This window comes from Marmota flaviventris, chromosome 18 (assembly GCF_047511675.1).
Source record: "Marmota flaviventris isolate mMarFla1 chromosome 18, mMarFla1.hap1, whole genome shotgun sequence".
Lineage (NCBI taxonomy): Eukaryota > Metazoa > Chordata > Mammalia > Rodentia > Sciuridae > Marmota > Marmota flaviventris.
In genome coordinates this window covers 59,213,706-59,231,407 of record NC_092515.1, presented here as the reverse complement: position 1 = coordinate 59,231,407, position 17,702 = coordinate 59,213,706, and the positions used below count along the sequence as shown (strand labels likewise).

At 52.4% G+C, this 17,702-nt stretch overlaps 1 protein-coding gene across 1 annotated transcript in view; it reads right to left on the bottom strand.

Moving 5' to 3' along the window:
* The window catches only part of Cdh13 (cadherin 13), an 873,075-nt gene that overhangs the window by 65,194 nt on the left and 790,179 nt on the right, over positions 1-17,702 (bottom strand). The window contains exon 10 of the mRNA XM_027933116.2: positions 16,203-16,456. Within this exon, the coding sequence (XP_027788917.2) occupies positions 16,203-16,456 (254 nt within the window). The remainder of the gene's footprint in view (positions 1-16,202; positions 16,457-17,702) is intronic.

Sequence of the window (17,702 nt, the reverse complement as noted above, 5' to 3'; positions counted from 1 at the left end):
AGATTTCTTTTTTCACTCCAAGCCCAGCTACGAGTTACTAAGGGTGAAGGACTCACAGTTGACCCAGCTGCAACAGTTTGGATCCATAATGTCCCTCCAAGGCCTGTGTGCTGAAGGCCTGATCCCCAGCTGTGTTGCCATCAGGAGGTGGAGCCTCCTGGGAGGTCTTTGGGTCCCTCGGGTGCCTTTCTAGGGAGCTTTGGGTCTTTGGATCCTCCTCTCTCTCTTCTGCTCCTTGGTTGCCATCAGCCAAATGGGTTGCTCTGCCAGGGCTTTGCCACGGTGAGTGCCAAAGCAGCAGGGCCCATCAATCCTGGCTGAAACCGCTGAAACTGTGAGCCAACAACCCATTTCTCCTTATAAGCTGATTTCCCCCAGGTGACTGTTACAGTAACAGAAGCTGAGTGCCATCACAGACAGGACCACCCCATGGCGCCCCGGGGTTGCAGGTTCAGGCCTGGCACAGAGCGCCTTCTCGGCAGCCTGCACCGTGGCGGAGCTCTTCTACACCCTCCAGGGGGTCATGGTCACAGAGCATTGCTGACTGCACCCTTTAATTTTACAGAAGAAGAAACAGGCTCAAAGTGGGAAAGTAGCCTGTGCAGGCAGTGCCACGCGGAGCCATGTCGGAGCTGGATGTGAAAGGAAAGGGCAGCAACATCCGTGCATCCGCTGATTTACTTAGACATTTGCCCTTTGCTTATCATAGATTCTGGCAGTAACTTTGAGTAAAAAAATACTGCATTATAAGATAGTCTCCCTTAGAAAAGATAGCCTCTTCAACAAATGGTGCTGGGAAAACTGGAAATCCATATGCCACAAAATGAAATTAAGCCCCTATCTCACACCCTGCACAAAACTCAACTCAAAGTGGATCAAGAACCTAGGAATTAGATTGGAGACCCTGCACCTCACAGAAGAAAAAGTAGGCCTAAATCTCCATCATGTCAGATTAGGCCCTGACTTCCTTAATAAGACTCCTATAGCACAAGAAATAAAATCAAGAATCAATCAATGGAATGGATTCAAACTAAAAAGCTTCTTCTCAGCAAAAGAAACATCAGTGAGGTGAATAGAGAGCCTACATTTTGGATAGATAGAGCATTAATCTCTAGGGTATATAAAGAACTTAAAAACCTTAACACCAAAACAGAACAAAACAAAAAATCCCCCCCCAAAACTCAATCAATAAATGGGCCAAGGAACTGAACAGACACTTCTCAGAAGAGGATATATAATCAATCAACAAATACATGAAAAAGTGTTCACATCTCTAGCAATTAGAGAAATGCAAATAAAAATTTCTCTGAGAGTTCATCTCACTCCAGTCAGAATGGCAGCTTTCAAGAATACAAACAACAATAAGCGTTGGCAAGGATGTGGGGGGAAAGGCACACTCATACATTGCTGGTGGGACTGCAAATTGGTGCAGCCAATCTAGAAAGCAGAATGGAGATTCCTTGGAAAACTGGGAATGGAGCCACCATTTGACCCAGCTATCCCACTCCTTGGTCTATACCCAAAGGACTTAAAAACAGCATACTACAGGGACACAGCCACATCAATGTTTATAGCAGCACAATTCACAATAGCTAAATTGTGGAACAAACCCAGATGCTCTTCAGTGGATGAATGGATAGGGAAAATGTGGTATATATACACCATGGAATATTACTCGACATTAAAAGAGAACAAAATCATGGCACTGGCACGTAAATGGATGGAGTTGGAGAATATTTATGCCAATCCCAAAAAACCAAATGCTGAAAGTTTTCTCTGATATGAGGATGCTGACTCATAATGGGGATGGGGTGGGGAGCACGGGAGGAATGGAGGAACTTCAGATAGAGCAAAGGGGAGGGAGGGGAAGGGTGGGGATGGGGGTATGGAATGAGGTGGGCATCATTACCCCAAGTACATGTGAAGACACGAATGGTGTGAATCTACTTTGTGTACAACCAGAGACTTGAAAAATTGTGCTCTATATGTGCAATACAAATTGAATTGCATTCTGCTGTCATATATAATAAATCAGAATAAAATAATTTTTTAAGAAAAGATAGTCTCCCTTGAAGTCGTGCCTGATGTGAGTGTCTGGCTGGCCTCACCCTCGTCCCACCCACCCTGCAGGGAGGTCTCAGGACAGAGCTCCTCCCTCTGTCTGGAAGGCTGTCCAGAGCCCCCCTTCCCCCCACCCCAGCAGCCACCTCTTGCTCTGCAGCACTCTGGGCCCTCGGTGCCCTGTGGGGGTTCACCTGGCCTCTGCTCCATGCCACCCATCTCTGCAGTGGAACAGACTTGCTTTTTGGGGCAGGAACTGAATATGCAAATGTTTTATCCTCTTGTCACATGCATCCATCGAGAAGGCAGGACTGACTACTAGGGACAGTGGTGACCTGCAAGTCTGCCACGGGGTTGTCACAGGTGTTGTGAGGACTCAGATTTGTGGAAGGGTTTGGAGTGGACACTGGTTATTCCCGGCTGCTCACTGCCTTTGTCATTCCTCAGAGCCTCCTGGCCTCTTTAGGAGAAGCCCCTGTTTTGTTCAGTGTTGGTGGCAGGAGGTAGGAACTCTAGTCCTTTCTCAGGTGCAGCAGGAATGGACGTGTGACTGTGACTTAGCTCTGGCAAGGCAAGTCAGACCCTCTGTTAGTCACGTGGGGCTCAGGTGCAGGACATGTACCTTGCATGGCACGTGTACCGTGTCCCTTCTGTGCTGGTCCCTATTGCCTCCCCTCCTGAGTTCTATTTGGTGGCCATCCATTTCTCCAGCTTATTCTCTGGCCCCTTGTCCATTCAGTGATGCTCAATATCAATCTAGTAAATTTATTTTCTAGTGCTGGGGAGAGAACCCAGGGCCTTGCACAAGCCAGGTAATGGCTACACCACTAGTCACATGCCCAGCAAGCTCTTCTTTTACACCTAATATCACTGATGATTTCTGTTGCTTGCAACCATGATCCCGACAGACACTTAACTAGAAATGATCACAGGTCCTAAATCACGAAGCTCTTTTTTGCTCATAGGTAACAGTCTCCTTTGATTGATCACATTACCTCCATTCAGCCAGATCCTAAACCTGTTTGGGTGACAATATCTACAACTCCTGGTGATATTTGCATAGCAGGACATGGTTTGCTGAGCACCTTAAAATATTGTTCAATTCAATCCAGATGCCCAAACCAGGGACAGTTTCACTAGTAGAAAATATGATTATGTTATGTTTTTGCTTCAGAAGAATTACAAAATCAAGCCACTGCACACCAAAGGGCCATGCTGCAGACAGACCTCAGCCATCAGCCGTCCCAGGATCCCCTGCAACAGAGCTTGTCATTCATTCGTGGGCTCTGTCACCTCTGAGTGCTTGCTTTCCGGCAGGCAAACAGCAGGTGAACAAACCTAACGTTTAGACACTTCTTTCTGCTCCTTTAAATTTTCCCTGGATGGGGGTGGATTGCCACCACGAGGTTTTAGCGGAGACACACCTGGGCCTGGCTTGTGGCCCACCATCGTGTTCTCTAGGAACAAAGGTGGAAAGCCGTCTCCACACTTGGCAGGGTCACTAATTTCCCCTGACACCCACACTAGTGTTTCCACGGGCCGGTTCTATTTTAAGCCAACAAAGCATGACGGACATGGATTTTAGGAAGTGCTCTTTCTTGTGCCTTCACGTCTAGAGAATGGCTGTGTGTTGGTCTCTTGCTAAGAACCCTACAGGGCTAATTCAACAAGCCGGGCAGGTTGCCTGAAGCACTTCCCTGAATTGTCTTCTTGTTTCTCCTCCCTGGTACCTCTACGACCTTGATAGTACTTTTCCCCATTTAACAGATGAGGAAACTGAGAACAAGAGGATTGAATCGTACTCAAGGCTACACACCTGGAAGATGGCACTAGACTGGCAGGTGTAGCCCTGGGCTATGGTTCTTCTCTGTGCAGGGATGTTCCAGGCCAGGGGCCTGACCTTCCCAGCACAGCCCTCTGGGTGGGGCCCCCAGAGTCAAACTGAATCTCTGAAGAAGTGACAAGTCAAACTCTGCTGCTTCCACAGGGAAATCACGTGCTTCAAGTCCAACTCTCTATTCTCTAAAAAGCGGGTAAAATGAAGGCAGAGAAGGTCAAGCACTGCTCTCTTCAAGGTGACCCCAGAATCAGAAGGCACAGGAGGTAGGCCTGAAGGTCAGTGAAGGCCACGGTGTGCCCGCCAACCACAGGGTGGTGGAGTCAGCAGGAATGCCCCCCCCAGGAGGCGGGAGAGCCTCTGTGCCGGGAGGAGCAAGCCCAGAGCCTGCTTCCCAGAAGTCAGTCTCAACGTCCTTCTTGGGCTCCTTCCTCTCACTGGCATGTGGGCAGCAGATGTTTGCTGTGCTCGTCGGTGGTGAAAGCTGTCACAGACTTAAGGACCACCGACTAAAATAAAAAAAACGCAATGTGAAACTTATCAGGAAGAACAGGAACCGGATAACATAAAGGTGCCAGGCGCTGTGCCATCCGACACTGAGAGCCGGCCACTCTGGCTATGGTGTGGCAGGGAGGCCGAGGAGCAGAGGGGAGGAGGTCTGTCTCTGAATCTGGCTTCCTGCATGTGGATCGCTCTGACCCTGGGCCATCTTCTGACTCTCCAAGCTTTGCTGCCCTCACCCGTAAGGCGTCCTCACAGGTTGCTGTGGACTTTGAGGAGATGGCGTGGTGCGCAGCACAGTGTGTGGGCAGTGGGTACCAGCTGCTGTATGGTGGCCTTGGCCCATCAGTGTGGCTCAAGGGCGGTGGCCGCCTTTGACCCAGAAGGAATGGCCCCCCATGCTGTTGGCGGAGAGAGGAATGGGACCAGGACCCCCAGGTCTCCCCACTCCAGTGAGGTGTCCACTGTCCAGGGACTGCACAGACGGTGGCTCTGCAGCCTTGGCAGCTGCCTGTCCAGAGAATAGCACATGCTGTGTGTCACTGCAGCCCAGAGGTCCTTGGGAAGCAGTCCTTGTGCAGACCAGGGCCACTCCTCTGGATGTGAGCAGGCAGGACTCAGCCGGGAGCTCTTGTCCTTTCTACCCTCACTGCCCTCTCTGGCCATCTCAAAATCTCAGGGCGTCCACCTGAATGCTGTGACACCCAGATTTTATCTCCAGCCTGGACCCTCTTGGTATCTGAGCCCACCCTCCATGTCAAGGTCAGTGTGAGCAGAGCCAGTTCTGGAGACCCTCCTCCCACACGCTCGCCCCTGCCCAGCCAGCCACCTGTCTCAGACACCCTGGCTCCGTCCTTCCAGATGTTCAAGATGAAGCCACCCTTGGGGTTAGCCTCTCTCTGTCATGCACGCGTGCGCGCACACACACACACACGCACACACACACACACACACACACACACACACACGAGTGGTCAGCAAGCTATACGGCACTGCCTGCGGCTTGCTGCCTGTACGGCTGTCACCAAGCTTAAGCCGCCCCTTCTGGCCAGCCTCAGTGCAGCACCTCCCCCGCCTCGGGTCTCACTGCAGACCCCCTGGACCTCACTGCAGACCCCCCAGACCTCACTGCCCCATCCTCCACCCCTCCTGCCCTTTTGTACCACCATCTCATTCAGAGTGAAGCCCTGATCCAGCCTGGGCCTCGCCTCCCTGTCCCCACAGCACTCAGCCAGGGGCCTGGCCTCCTCCCCAGCTCCAGGGACCTGGCCTCCCCCCCAGCTCCAGCACGGTGCCCCAGGACCTGCCCCCACCCCCCCCACTCCCTCCAGTTCTCTACTGAAGTGTCACATCACCAGGGAGGCCTGCCCTGGCCCTCTACCTAGGGTCACACACCCCACCTCCTCTCTACCCTCCTTGCTTTCTGCCATCTCCTTTAGTTATCAGTCCTCCTGTCTGCTTCTGCTCCCCCTGGAACATGATCACCATGATGACGGATGTTCTTAGCTGCTCTCTCTGCTGCCACATCCCGGGGCCTGGCAAAGCATCCACTGTTAAATACTTTTGAATGAATGAACGAAGAGATGGAGTCCCTTATCAGAGCCCAAACCCAGAGGCCCCGTGTCACATATGCAGCCTTCACCCCGGGATCTGAGACTGTCCAAAGCCAGCTGCACAAGGTCTGAGCTTACCGTGAGATCCCTGCCACACCATTGGAACACGGTGTGAAAACCCTAAGTTAGATGCAGGTAGGACTATTGTTCATTCTCATCACCTGAAGTCACAAGCTTTGAGAGTCATTTGGAAAGCAAGCTTGGAGTGGGTGAGGTGTCTTGAGCCAGCTCCATGACCCAGGGCCTACAGGGTCATTGCCTGATGTGGGGCCAGTGCTGTGACCGGCTCCTCGTGGGACCCCCCCAGCAGGGGAGCTCACTGGTGTTGGTGATTGACAGATGAACTCAGGTAACAGAAGGCCCCTGCCCTCTCCTGCTGACCTCTGCTCAGTCCTGAAGGGGGTGGCTTCTCATGCCACACGGGTAGCAATCCTCCTCTGTTTCAAATGCCTTTGTTATAATTTCTTTAAGAAAGCCAAGTGGGGGCTGGGAGTGTGGCTCAGTGATCGAGCGCTTGCCCTGCACGTGGGAGGCATGGGTTCGAGCCTCAGCACCACGTAAAAATAAATAAATAAAATAAAGACATTGTGTCCATCTACAACTTTAAAAAATAATAAAAAAAAGCCAAGTGGACTGAACAGCTTAGAAAATAGTGGATAGGAAACAACGTTAACATTTGTCATTATTTTCTATATTGGTTCTGAGAATTAATTTCTCAGGCTGATGAGAAGGACCATCATAATTATATTCAAATAAAGCCAATCCACAAGCAAGTTTTCAGCCATGAAAATCTGCCCCTCGGCAAATTCGTAACAATGTATGTAGACAGATGTTAAAAGGCTGGTTGATTTCCAAAACAACCCTTCAACTGTTTATTCAAATGGTCGGCTGTTTCGTATTAACCAAATTGAGCACTTTCCATGGAGTTATTATTGGAGACCTTTGTCTCCAGACCATTATAAAAGGCAGGATTCTAATTTTAGCTCGTGAAGATGTGAAGCCTTTGAAAATTCAGTGGCTTAATTTATTAGGCTCCGGTTCCCATCAGCACTTTTCTAACAGAAAATCTGACCACTGAGTGTGAGGGCCGGCGGCACCACCGCATTTACATAAATAATTAAAAATTCCACACGGAGGAGCAGGCAATAAAATGTATTGCCACCATAAACTTCCAGCGGAAGAACATCACTTTAATTAAAAATTACAAGGGCGCCACTGTAAACAATCCATATACATTTCCAGCTCTGCCTTTGTTGACTCCAGTAAGAAATATCTAAACTCATTAAAAAACAACAAAATGACCTCACCCCAAACCCTCTTATTGAGGTCAGTCGCCACATTTAATTAAGACGAAGTGTTAATAATACATTGTGGTGGGCGGAGGCGCTTCTCTTAATTTCCCCAGATAGAAATGCTATCATTTGGCCTTTAGCTTCTGATGAAAATTAAAGGTGGGAGTCACCCCAAATTAGACTCTTAAATCTGGTTTTGAGGCCTGGTTTGGGGGTTGGGACCTCCTCCCTCCCAGTAAAAGGCAAGACCCTGCACATCTGTACCCTAATGTTCCCCCAAATGTCAACGATGACAAGTTTCTCATTTCCAAGGGAACTGGTTTTTGCCTTCTATTTCCAAAGGCCTTTGAAGGTACAGAATAAAATGTCCTGCAGCCAGCCAGTGACCATTTCCACTCAATTTCCCATCTTTTTTTTTTTTTTTTTGGTGATTTTCTTTGAAAGGACTCCAATATTAGATTAAACAAGGCGTTAAAGAAGGGGGACTTGATGAGTCCAGGAAGACCAGCGGGAGTCGAAATTGGGCATTTTGACAGACCTTTTGGACTGCATTTTTGTTATTCAATGTCGCATTCTTTGCCAGTGTGAATGCGTGCATGGATCTACCGTGCTGCTAAAAGCTCCAGGTCCAGAGGAGGAGGGGGGGGGGTGTTGGAGGGCTTGAAAGGACAACCCCGAGGAGCTCAGGAGAAGCAGGGTGGAGCTTTCTAAGGGATGAGTAGCTAATTTGGATCTGATTGAGATATTCTGTGTTCAAGAATAGGCTCAATTTGGATCCAGGCTTTGGAAGAAGAGCTGGCTGATGGAAATGCCTCCTTAATGTGACTTTCATGGACCTGGGAAGTGCAGCGAGGGGCCTGTCTGTCTGCTGAGGCCTCCCTCCTGGGTGGTTCCCCACCAGATGGAGGGAAGGCCCTATGTGAAGCGTTCATGGTTGCTAGGCATTAGTGAGTATTCAAGGATTAAAAAATCAATCATACCCTGTGTTTGTTTATGTACAGAATGTTTGCACACAGACACTCTAACCCCGCTGCCATTAATCTGTCCTATGCAGATTATATCATATCTATAATATCTACATCAGCCTTAGCCACTTGCTGGGCCTGGCACTGGGCTTGGGCTAAGAATGTTCTCGCTCTGTAATGGCCTCAGCCCAAATCACATCCAACGTGTTAGCAGAGCCCATACTCCAAATCATCTCAGTCAGCTTTGTGCTGCTGCCCACAAGTCCTGACGAGAACAATTTAAAGGAAGAAAAGTTTATTTTGGCTCATGGTTTCAGAGGTCCAGTCCAGGGTTCGCTGACTCCATGGGTGTGGATTCAAGGTGGGGCAGAACATCACGGAAGAAGGGCCTGGCACAGGGAAGTGGCACAAGATACGGCAATCAAGAAGAGAGAAAGAGAGAGCTCTGCTCACCAGGGACAAAATATAAACCCCAAGGCACACCCCAGGGACCTGCCTTCTCCAGCCACAACCAGCTGCCTGCAGTTAACCCACATGAGTGGATCATCCACTCATCAGGTCATACCTGTCATAATCAAATAATTTCCCTTCTGAAAATTCTTGCATTGCCAAGTGTGGTGGTATATACCTACAACACAGTGACTCAGGAGGCTGAAGCAGGAGGATTGCAAGTTTGGGGCCAGCCTCAGCAATTTAGCAAGGTCCTAGGCAACTTAGTGAGACCCTGTCTCAAAATAAGAAATTAAAAGGACTGGGGATGTGGCTCAGTGATTACGCACCCCTGGGTTCAACCCCCAGTATATATAAAAAAATTCTTGCGTTGTCTCACTCATGTGCTTTTGGGGGATACCTCATACCTAAGGCATAACACAAGTGCGTATTTTTTTTTCTACAAAAATTTTGAAATGATTTAAAAATTTTTGCTTTTGAAATTACTTGGCTCTAAAGAATATTTTATTAATAATCACAATTTCTCTGGTACCCATGCAGACATTCTTGCAAGGTGAGGTATACACACAGTTTGCAAATTGTTGAGAGCCACAGGGGAAGGGGCCACAGCAAACTTCCAGCTGCCAGCTGATGATTGGCTCACAGCGGCCCCAGCAACTTCTAGCTGCCAACTGATTGGCTCCTCTGCGGTGATGCTCATTGGGCTGTTTCCCCACCCTTTCAGACCATGGAGCTGCTCATTGGGGGACTTTTTTTTGGCTCCGCCCATGTGACCCAGCCTATCAGCCTCAAGAGCAGGAGGAGTGGGGGAGGTTGAGAGGCTTGTAGGAAGCTGGTGGTGGCAGTTGGGCTCTGAAGGTTTTTCCTGAGGAGCTGTTTTGTTTGGCGTGTGTGGTTCTAAAAATAAAGTTCGTTTCTTTTGACAAGTGGCTCCTGAATTGTGCCCAGCCAGACTGCGGCAGCAAATAAAGGTAGTTTGGCAAATAGTAAATCCAACCTGCTGACGCTGTTAGGATATAAGGAATTTGGTTATTTGTTAACTTTTTCTTTTTTCTGCTCTTCATCCCTCCCTCCCTCCCCTGTTCCTTGGAGTGTTTTCACTTGCAGCAACGGTGCTTGGTCTTGTGGCTGCAAGCCCCCTGAGGTCTTGGACATAGGCCACTTCTTCCACCAGTGACTTTGTGGCACCCAACCAAGGGTCAGGCCCCCAGTGGGGTCTCGGTAAGTGTCACTCAATGCTTTTTTCCCTAACAAAATGATCTATTATTTTAGTTGTGCTAAAATGCAATATATTAAATTCTATGGCTTGGATAAGTATCCTCCAAGGTCATGTGTGGAAGGCGTGGTCCCAGCCCAAGCAGTTACAGGAAGGCAGGGAGTGTTAGGAGCTGGGACCTGGTGGACAGCAGGTTGTCACCGGGGGCATCCCTTGAAGGGCTATGGGGATGCTGGCGCCTCCTATTTCTCTCTCTCTGCTTCTGGGCTGCCAAGAGGTGACAGTTTGCTCTGCCATGCACGCCCCCTGATGTGCAGCCTCCCATGGGCCCAAAGCAATAGGGCCAACCGACTGTGGACAGGAACGTCTGAATCAGTGAGCCAAATGGAAACTTTCCCTTTTTTAAGGTTGATTGTCTTAGGTGTTTTGTTATAGTAACAGAAAGCTTAGTCACACATTATTTATTCATTAAATAAATTGACCCTCCAGTTTTTAATTTAAGTGAAAGTTTCACTCCACATGGCAGCAAGTACTAGTCGCCTCCCAATACCCATTCTGCTTTAGTAACAACCTATTTTAAAAGCCGCATATTGTAGTCAAGTGACCATATTTTCCCATAACTCCTGTAGCTAGGTGTGGTCCTGCGACCAATTGTGGCCAACAAAAATGGAAATGAAAATGTGGACAGCTTTGAGAAAGTCTCCTTAAAAGACTGGAAGGGCCCCCTTCCTCCTCTTTCTCCCACCTGCTTTCTGGAATGCAGATATGGAGGTGGGAGCATCAGCAACCACAGCTGACCATGAAGCAGGGGGCACCAGCCTAGAAATGGAGCAGGAAGGACCCTGGGCTTCCGTTGGCACTGTGGGGCTGCCGTGCCAGGCCTGGGTGCCACTCCACACTGGATTTATTTTATGTGAGTAAAAAGCAGACTCTATCTTCTCTGCGCCTCTGTCGTTTTGGATTTTCCTGTTATACTCAGCCAAAGCTTATTTCCCACATATGCAGCGTTTGACACGCCCAGGCAGGGCTTCCTGGATGAATGGCCCTCTCTAAAGCAGTGCCGAGCAGTATGTGGTTTTACTTGGTAGGAACAATATTTCTCCTCGACACACTTCTCACATTCAGCGTGCAGGCAGAGGTCTTCCCGGCGCGGGATTGTTTACCAAGCCCTGCACACGATGAGTTCTGAAGACGTTTTGGAATAGGAATTGCTACTTGGTTGCTCCCACAGAATCCCTGATTACTGGGAGAATGAAACGAGTCCTCTGAGGCTGTTCAGAAGGTTTTAGCTGCCGGAGTCCCCAGTGTGACCAAACCAACAGGTGGGGGAAGGGCCAGCAACTTGGGGCTTCTCAAGTTCCCTCCCGCCCCATTTAGCCACTGCACCCTGGTCTGATGTGGAGCAGACACCGTCCCTTCTGTCTTGGCATAGCTCCCGCCACGCTGCCCTCTCTAACTCGCACAGGTCCACTCCTCATCTGAGATACTGAAGTGTCCTTGGGGGTGCCCCCTCCTGCCTTGCGTCCCTGGAGGACCGTCCCAGCCTGAGAGGTGGAGCATGTCTGACCACCACCCATCATTGTGCAAGGCAGCTCAGGGCGTGGCTGCCAGCTCTATTTTAGACCCATCGATATTTAGGTGGCCTTGGAGCAGAGGAGGACTTTCTAACCATGACATCTATGCAGAAATCATAAGGGAAAATGTAGATTTGATTGCCTAGGTGTCAAATCCAAAGGACTCTGGACACTCAAAAGGCAATAACAGTATCAGTGCTTTAGCCCAGTAGACAAAGATTTTCAGGGGCTTATCTTCTGGAAATCAGTGAAGCATTAAACAGTGTAGCTACAGGCATGTCTACTGTCTTTAAAACTGTTGCAAACAATTGGAAACAATGTAAATATTCAGCAAGGGAGTGGGTAAAGAGATGAGTAGCTGTGAGTAGCAGGATAGTGGGTGCTCAGGATGGAAAACAAAGGTTATTTCTTGACATGGGCGGCTGTTGGCCCACCCAGGGAAGTGAGAGGGCGGAGGAGGCCCGCGGAGGAGGCCCACGGAGGGCAGAGTTCATAAGAGCGAGTCTTACGGCCCAGCCCCGGGGGGAAAGGGGATTTCCTCGGGTGGATGCCACAGGTATTTTATTATCAACTGCCTTTTCAAAAGTTTCCTCTAGGATCCATCTTAGGAAGGGTAAGGGGATGCCAGTCATCATCGTTATCGGGGGCATCCACCTGTGCCCAATCTGTTGGGCCTGCTTCACTGGGCGGAGGGCACAGGTGACGGGCTTTTGGACAGGTCTCAGTGGCCCAGGCCTTTCTTCAAGAATGTGTGCTCCGCTGCCAGGACGCTCCCCGGCTGGGGTCACGGCTCCTTGCAGATCAAGGCACCTTCTGGGCTATCATGCTCCCTGGTGAGTCAGAGTGTGTGTGGGCAGTGGGCAGCAGGGGGTGGTGGCCTGGGTTCTGTGCTTTGTCACACAAGATGGGCCCCGGGCCATGAACGGGGGTTTGCTAGAAGTTCCTGTCTTTGGGAGGTGGGAGAAGGTTTCCCATTTTGTCAGCAGACAGAGTCCCCCAGGGAGGAGACCAAGGGACCAACAGGGACAAGCAGGGCCCCAGCTGGGCTCCAAGGACACTGGTCAGTGGAGCATCTCCCATGGCGTGTTTGAGTCGGGAGAGCCTGGGGGCGACGGGGCTGAGCCCCAGAGAATCTTGGAGCCTAGAGAGCGATATGATGGCTGTGGTGGGAGGGAGACGGAGCAAAAGAGAAAGGGAGGGAGGAGGAGGGGAGGGAATGGCTAGATGCGAGGACATCACCCGAAGATGCCCGACCCCTGCTTGGTAGAAGAGGAAGAGAAGGAAAAGAGGGGAAGGGACAAAGAGAGAGCCAGAGACACAGAGGGATGAACGGGGAAGGGGGGACACCCAGGAGAGGCAGGGGGAGGAAGCAGGGCAGAGGGAGGAGGGCAGAGGGCAGGAAGGGAACAGGAGAGTGATGGACAGAGCAAAGGACACCCAGGAGAGGGCTCTGCACAGTGGCCCGGAGACGGGGACCCACAGTGACGCTCATGATCTCAGCACGGCAGGCACACGGATGGCCCAGCGTCTTTTCTGAGCCTCAGTCAGCTAAGTTCAGAGCTCTCCTTGAGAGTTCCCAGAGAGAAGTTCCCCCCTCTTCAGGGTCTGCTCCCCGAAGAGTCCTTACAGCCGCAACACAACTCACAAGGACAGCCGTCTGCCTGGGAAGTCTGGGGAGCCAAGTGAGGGTTATTAGAAACCGTCTCTCAGCCTGGCCCCTCCCGCACCCCTGCTCACCCTCTGCACACACAGCCCCCAGGGACAGCACTTCTCAGTGTGCAGGATCAAAAGCTGCACCTCATGAATGAGCCTTTTCTTTCCAGAGTTCCAAGGACAACAGCTCCACCTGTCTGTGATGTTATGCCTGCCTTCCTGGGAGCTCAGAACCGGCACCTGGAGCCGGGGAGTGGGGGGAGTGGGGGGAGTGGAGGGGAGTGGGGGGAGTGGAGGGAGTGGGGGGAGTGGGGGAAGGGAAGGGAGGGGAGGGGAGGTCCAGCCAGAGTGGACTGAGGAGCTATGACTCTGAGGAGTTGGGCCAGGAGAGACCCGTGTCTCTCACACACCGCACACAGAGGACACCCAGGTTCTCCCTGTAAGGGGATCGGCGCACGTCCCTCAGCCTATGGCAAGCATAAGGCTCTTGGTGCACCCGCCCCACCGCGGCTGTGTTTGTAGCAGGTGCTCAGCTGCAGAGACCACCATTGCTTCCTGATGGCTCAGCATCCATTCCCGTCTTCTGGGAAGACCTCCTGCCCTCTCTGGGTGGCCATGGCTCAGGCCCTCACTGCAAATGCTGGGGTCTGCCGTGGACCATGCTCTAGGACCTGCCCATCCGTGCAGTCTGTCCTGCCATTCAGGGTTCTGTCCAAGCTGTCTCGATGGGCCCCACCCCTGGGCCTTTGCTGGACTCTGTGGGGAGGGAGATGTCTCTTTCTGCAGACAGACGGAGGATGGGTCCTGCAGTGGCCTCCCCTCCACTGACATGTGAGGGACAGACAGCTGAGGGTGGAGAGAGGAGCCAGGGAAGGTGGAACCTGGCCTGAGCACCCAAACCCCATCACACTGATCCCCTGGTCCCTGAGGACTTTTTGGTCATGTGGACCACGCGGTGCATCCTTTGGCATAAGTCACTCTGAGCTGGGTCCTGGTGGCCTGTGACTGAGGGTCACTGCTGTGGGGTCAGGCTTGCTATAGAAATGTGGCTCTCTGCAGAACATCCCATGTTCCCTCCGTCCCCACACGTCACAGGTGTGGTCACTCCTCCTCCCACGTGCTCTCAACACTCTACTGGGGAGGGTGGGGACCCGTGTTCCCAGTTCCAGGGACTGGACGTCGTTCTCCATGGCTCGGGTGCTGGCTGGATGTCCTCAGTGTCGTGGCTCTCACCCTGCCAGGAAGAGCTCCCTGGGCCCATCCCTGGGCCTGGGCAGGCGGGGCTCCCTTCTCTCCTCCCAGCCCTCTTGGGTGGGTGGCCCCTCTGTCCAGGTGCCCTGCGCGGAGGCTCCTGGCTCTGCAGTCTCGCCCTGGCACGTGGACAGTGGGCTGAGGGTCGGGAGCTGGCTTGCTGTCCCCGTGGGAGCCTGAGTGCCAGCCTGTCAGCTCCTGTCACCTGAAGCCTCGGGGGTGGCCTGGCTCCTGTGCTGTCTCAAGCTGGTTCCTCATCATTATCCTAGAATCTTCTGGCCAATTTGCCCTTTTCCAAGTGAGCCAGAGCTCGTCTCAATCAGGGAACCCAGACCGACCCACCTGTCCACTCCCTGCTCCTCAGTGGGACCTGTGGCTTGTGAACCAGACCCCCCACCCCGCCCCTCCCCGTGAACCCTGCCACTTTGGGCAGTATTCCAAGTGGTGACAGCGTGACAGCGGAGGCTTGGCCACACCAACCCCATTTCCACTCATTTCACCCCCAATCGCCTGCTCGCCTCCTATTGTAGAAACACAAACCACCGTTAACCCCCTGGAGGCGCCCTACCTTCACCCATCCTTGTAGTCCGTTAGGCTGCTGGCTCCCGGTCTAAGTGCTTAGGAAACCTTTCTCTTTGATGTTTAAATTGCACGTTTCCTTTGCCAGAGACCAGGCCGTGGGGAGGGGAGAGGAGGAAAAACGTCTGTTTCAGATTCACGTTATTATAGGATTTGGCCTTTGGTATTACTCTGCACCATTATCCAGTTCAGCTGGCATTCAGGAAGTTTCCTTGTAAAAACAAATCCTCTTCAGGGCTGGGACACTCATCTTCGTCCTTCCCTGCAGCTCGCTCGGTGGTAGGAAAGCGGCCGACCGGTCGACTGTGCCACAGGTATTCAAGTCAGGGAAACCAGTGGCATGTTTATCATGGGTGTGTCTGTGTTTGATCATTTGTGCTTACAGAAGGGGCCAAGATCAGATCTGGGAGGGAAAGGCAGTAACTTTGGCAGGGGCAAGCGCACATTTGGACCCGCACAAATGCTGATTTGTGAAAAGATGTCCCAGCGAGGGCGTCTTGTATTTGCTGACATTGAAAACACCGTAGTAACGACCACTTAATTAAATCTCATTACAAAACACCTGCTGTCTAAGCACCAGGCAGAGCCTAAGAAATGAAGACGGGCATTTCTGCCTCCTTGCCCCACCTCCAACCCTGGGGCCGACCCTAAGGTTGCGCTGCGTTTGGAGGTAGCAGGCAACCTCTCTGTGCCTTCCTCTGACAGCTCCGAGTCAACCAGCGTTCAGCAGAAGGGGCCGTGGGCGTGGCAGATGGCCCCATTCTGCCCCACCCCTCGGCCACTGTGCCGGGCAGCCCTGAGCAAGTCGTGAGCCTGTCTGGATTCACCATGCCCTGTTGGTAAACGCAGCAGCTGGGGCCGTTCTCACAAAGTGGGGTGAGGGCAAGGCAGGCCCGGCCTCTGTAGTGCCACCTGCGTGGCCCCTTTCTCTCCCTTGGGGAGTGGCCCTGAACCAGCAGAACTGAATGGTCCTGTGGGGACACAGCCCTGAGGCCATCTCCTCCTGTGCTGGAGTCAGGGGCGGGGACTCTGCTCACACAGAGCCGGTCCCCTGGTTCCACCAGCCACAGGCTCCTCATTGCCACTGTCCCTGCTTGGCCAGATCACACACAGGCTTCATTTAGTGGCACTTTGCTCCTGGCTACCAACTCCCGTGGCGGGGAGGAGAAGCCCAGGGGGCCCCCGTCTGCAGGCCCGAGCGCACACCCACCTGATGGTCTGATGCTGCAGGGAGTCGGGGTCGGTGGCGTTGGCCGTGAGCAACACGCTGCCCACAGAGATGTTCTCTCGCTTGGTCACCATCATGGGATCCGGGGAGAAGACTGGACCCTCGTTGACATCCCGGACGGTGATGTGGACGGTGGCCGTGGAGCTGGGGCCATAGGAGACGTCGGGCACCAGCGGGTCCTCGTTCTCCACTTTGATAAGCAGGGTGTGGAAGGCGGAGATCTCATAGTCCAGGGGCTAGAAGGCAGACGGGAGGGTCAGGACCTGCACGTGCCGTGAGGGTGGACAGCTCCCCACAGAGCCCCCCACATCCTGTGAGCCCAGGGAGGGACCTGGGCTTTGGGGCCTTGGTCTTATGCAATTTGGGAGTCTTCTTTAAGAAAACGAAACACGTAAATACCAAATGAGGTCTGGCAGGGTCGACGTGCTCAGATGGAGAAATAAACGGCCATACCTGTCTCGAGCCTGAGGCCCCGGCCTCCCTCCTGCCTCCGAAGCAGCTCACGGGCAACACAGGCATCGAGAGCTTCCTGCCTGTAACCTCTAACTCCCGACGCTTGCGGGGCTCGGTAATGAGAGACCCGAAGGGCAGCTCCAGCAGCTTCAGAGCAAGGACCCCGTCTCCATCACACACCGGACCAAACCATCAGGCCAACCAGGGCTGCCTTAATGCTCCTCTCCCTTGCCGTGGAGGCTAAGGCTGGCCTCTACATCACCTCCAGGTGACAGTCTCTCCTCCGGAGCCCCGGAGGGAGAAGAACTGGAGAATCTGGCATGTGGGCCAGGACGCTGGGCCCTTTGCCCTCGGAGGGTGTGGAAAACGTGTGGGGGCATTTTCAGCTGTCACCAAGATGCGGGGGTTCTATGACCACTTACTGGGAAAGGGGACAGAGAGGCCAGTCACACAGCGAGGCCAGCAGAGCCCTACACAGTGATGACTGTCCTGCCCACTGCCGACAGCTGCCCCTGAGGAGGGCCGCTCCCCGTGATTTTGCACAAGTCCTTGGTGGCACACGCCTCCCTGGCGACTGAGTGGGCTGCGTCAGATGCACAAAGAAACCCATCACAAGCAATAGCACTGCGACAGCCCTGGGGACCAAATGTCACAGGAGTCCCATGATGCAGTGAGAGTGACATTTTCCAGAATGGGGCTCCTGTGACCGGGTGTGCATGGGGACACATTTAGGTGAGACCAGGATAAACTTGTCACTTGGACAGTTATTTTCTCAGGTCCACCGGAAAAGCAAGTAGGGAGCTCATTGGGGCCAGGCTGCAGGAGGCAGTGGGTTGCTCTCTAGGATGACACGATGCACGAGAGCCAGGGGGGTTGACTGGCAGCCCATTAAGGAGGACAGCAGAAGGGCAGCCACAGGGGCCAGTGGGCAGAGAGAGGGTGGCACAAGAGTCCTAAATAGCGTCCTGCAGACTGAGCCAGTTATTTTAGAAACATTATATTATTTTTCATAATAAACAATTATAGCTA